Genomic DNA, 2,376 nt, shown 5'->3' with positions numbered 1-2,376 from the left:
AGACAGAAAAAAGAAAGAAAAACGGTCAGTTCAGGTGTTTTATTTAAAAAAAAGTGATGATATAATATCATTATCTCCATTTTATCTCTTCTTTCTTTCATCTTTTCTCATTTTTCCTGTTCTACTTACATTGCAGTGTCCATATAATATATAATACTCCCTGTATGAATCATAATAAAGCTAGTTATATGCATAAATCAAGGGGAACACTATGGCGATAGCCGTACTGCTCCACTTGTGAAAGCAAAATCTGCTGGATCGTTTTTGGCATCAAGACAATTTTTCTAATAAAAAAAAGCGAGTCAGGAAATTGTCCGTATACCAAACTGAAAGATTGTTGTTCTCTACTTTAGAAAAACTATTCAGATTTAAAATTTAAATGGAAAAACTTTCTATTTTTTATATTTTGTATTGAAAAACTCAATGTATAACATGGATGCATAAACACCTGCATTTAATCTCAGTGTTAAATACTATTTAAAGTAGCAGATTATGATAAAAAATGTTCTGGTGAGGCTGACCTTTTTTTCAGTCATTATTAATATTTAGCTATTTTAGAAAATGATCGTCTGCTTTAGCTAAAATAGTTCAAACCTAACTGTTGTCTGTGTCCAGGATGTCTGCATTTCATGCTTCTGGTTCCGTTTCTACATCTTTACAAACTCAGCTTTCGTTTCTTTAGGGAACGCAGACGTAATGAAAGTGATGTTGATGCTTGTTTTTAATGCGCAGGATGTGGATTCTGCTCTCTGGGTCGATCAGACGTTCAGTAGAAACCATGAATGAGTAAATCAGAGCAAAGTCAAACACGGAGCTTCCTGATGTCAGACTGTTGACTGATTAGCGATGGATTAATGAGCAGAAAGCAGCTCCTTCCTCCTCCTTTTCTCCTGTTTTTATTCGCCCCCCCCTCCTCCTCCTGACTGGAGTCATCAAGCTTTGAAACAGATCCAAACGCCTCCTCCTCTTCTCCACCTTGCATGTTTGTGTTGTTAATATTCACTCAGCGTCTGCAGGTGTCGACAGGTGATGCCAAGTAGATGAATATAGAAGACGCTCTTTGTCGCTGCTCCTGCTGATCCCTCGCCTCTCTTTCCTTTCTTTTTCTCCAGGCTGCTGTTTTGTCACGTTTTACACAAGGAAAGCTGCCCTTGAAGCCCAGAATGCACTGCATAACATAAAGACCTTAACAGGGGTGAGTATTTGAGTCTTCCCACCTTTCGCTCTAATCACAAACTCACAGCGGCGCCCGGAGGCCAGCTCGCCCCCCGGCCTGCATGTGTGTGTGAGATTACCTCCATGCCGCCGCGCTGCATTTAGCAGGAGTGTCCGAGAGCGCCGGCAGGTGAGCAGCCGCCTGTCAGAGGGAGAAGCCTCTGCATTGATTAGCGGGGAAGCAGATGCTGGAGGAACCCGGTGGGACTTAGCTGGAAACAAATACTCCTGTTTGCCTCCATTGTTCTTCCCTGAGAAGCTCAGAGGCTTGAAGGCACACTCCAAAGAACCACTAGGATGTCTCAGCGGAGGAAAGCAGAGACAGGTTTCGGTCTCTAATGGGTCACAGTTCCACCAGAACCAGTTTATCTCAATTCAAACCCAACTTTTCCACCTATAAGTTATTTGGTTAAGAAATGTTTGACCGTTTTTAATCAAATCTATTCCTTTGGTTTCATTCAGCTGGCTACCCCTGGTCCTTTTTAAATCACTTTTAAATGAAAGTCGTAGGGAAGCGGCAGTTCCACCCGTTGCATTTCTGAATTCTCCCGAGTGGTGCACGACTTTACACGAGTGAATAAAGTGAATGTGATTGGTCCTTTATCAAGGGGGTGGGATTGTTGTGGTGGAAGGTTCGCAAGCAACTTCAGTTGTGGCCGGTTTGTTGGAAGCATCTTGCTAACCAGTTAGCAACTTAGTGCTAGTAGGTTCCCAATGGGAAAGGTTAGCGATCCATAGGGTCCATGGGGTCAGAGGTCCAATATGTCAGACCTCCAACAAGACAGTGGTCAATGGGGTCAGAGGTCAATAGGGTCAGAGGTCCAAAGGATCAGGGATTAATAGGGTCAGAGGTCCATGGGGTCAGAGATCCAATATGTCAGAGCTCCAACAAGACAGTGATGAAAGGGGTCAGAGGCGCAAAGGATCAGGGGTTAATGGGGTCAGGGATCCATGGGTTCAGAGGTCCATAGGGTTAGAGTTCCATGGGGTCAGAGGTCCAAAGGATCAGGGGTTAATGGGGTCAGAGTCCATGGGGTCAGGAATCCATAGGGTCAGAGGTCCATGGGGTCAGGGGCTAATGGGGTCAGAGTAAATGGGGTCAGGAATCCATAGGGTCAGAGGTCCATGGGGTCAGGGGCTAATGGGGTCAGAGTAAATGGG

The 2,376-nt window shown here is 44.2% G+C and overlaps 1 protein-coding gene across 29 annotated transcripts in view; it reads left to right on the top strand.

The window, feature by feature from the left end:
* Window positions 1-2,376, top strand: part of LOC107092344 (CUGBP Elav-like family member 2) — a 312,350-nt gene that overhangs the window by 210,958 nt on the left and 99,016 nt on the right. For all 29 annotated transcript variants that reach the window (XM_015386752.1, XM_015386762.1, XM_015386771.1 and 26 more), the window contains one exon: window positions 1,113-1,195. In XM_015386752.1, the coding sequence (XP_015242238.1) occupies window positions 1,113-1,195 (83 nt within the window). The remainder of the gene's footprint in view (window positions 1-1,112; window positions 1,196-2,376) is intronic.

Source organism: Cyprinodon variegatus, unplaced genomic scaffold (genome assembly GCF_000732505.1).
Source record: "Cyprinodon variegatus isolate N-32 unplaced genomic scaffold, C_variegatus-1.0 Scaffold376, whole genome shotgun sequence".
NCBI classification, from domain to species: domain Eukaryota; kingdom Metazoa; phylum Chordata; class Actinopteri; order Cyprinodontiformes; family Cyprinodontidae; genus Cyprinodon; species Cyprinodon variegatus.
Note: the sequence above shows the minus strand (reverse complement) of the source record. Positions and strands in the feature narration are given on the sequence as shown.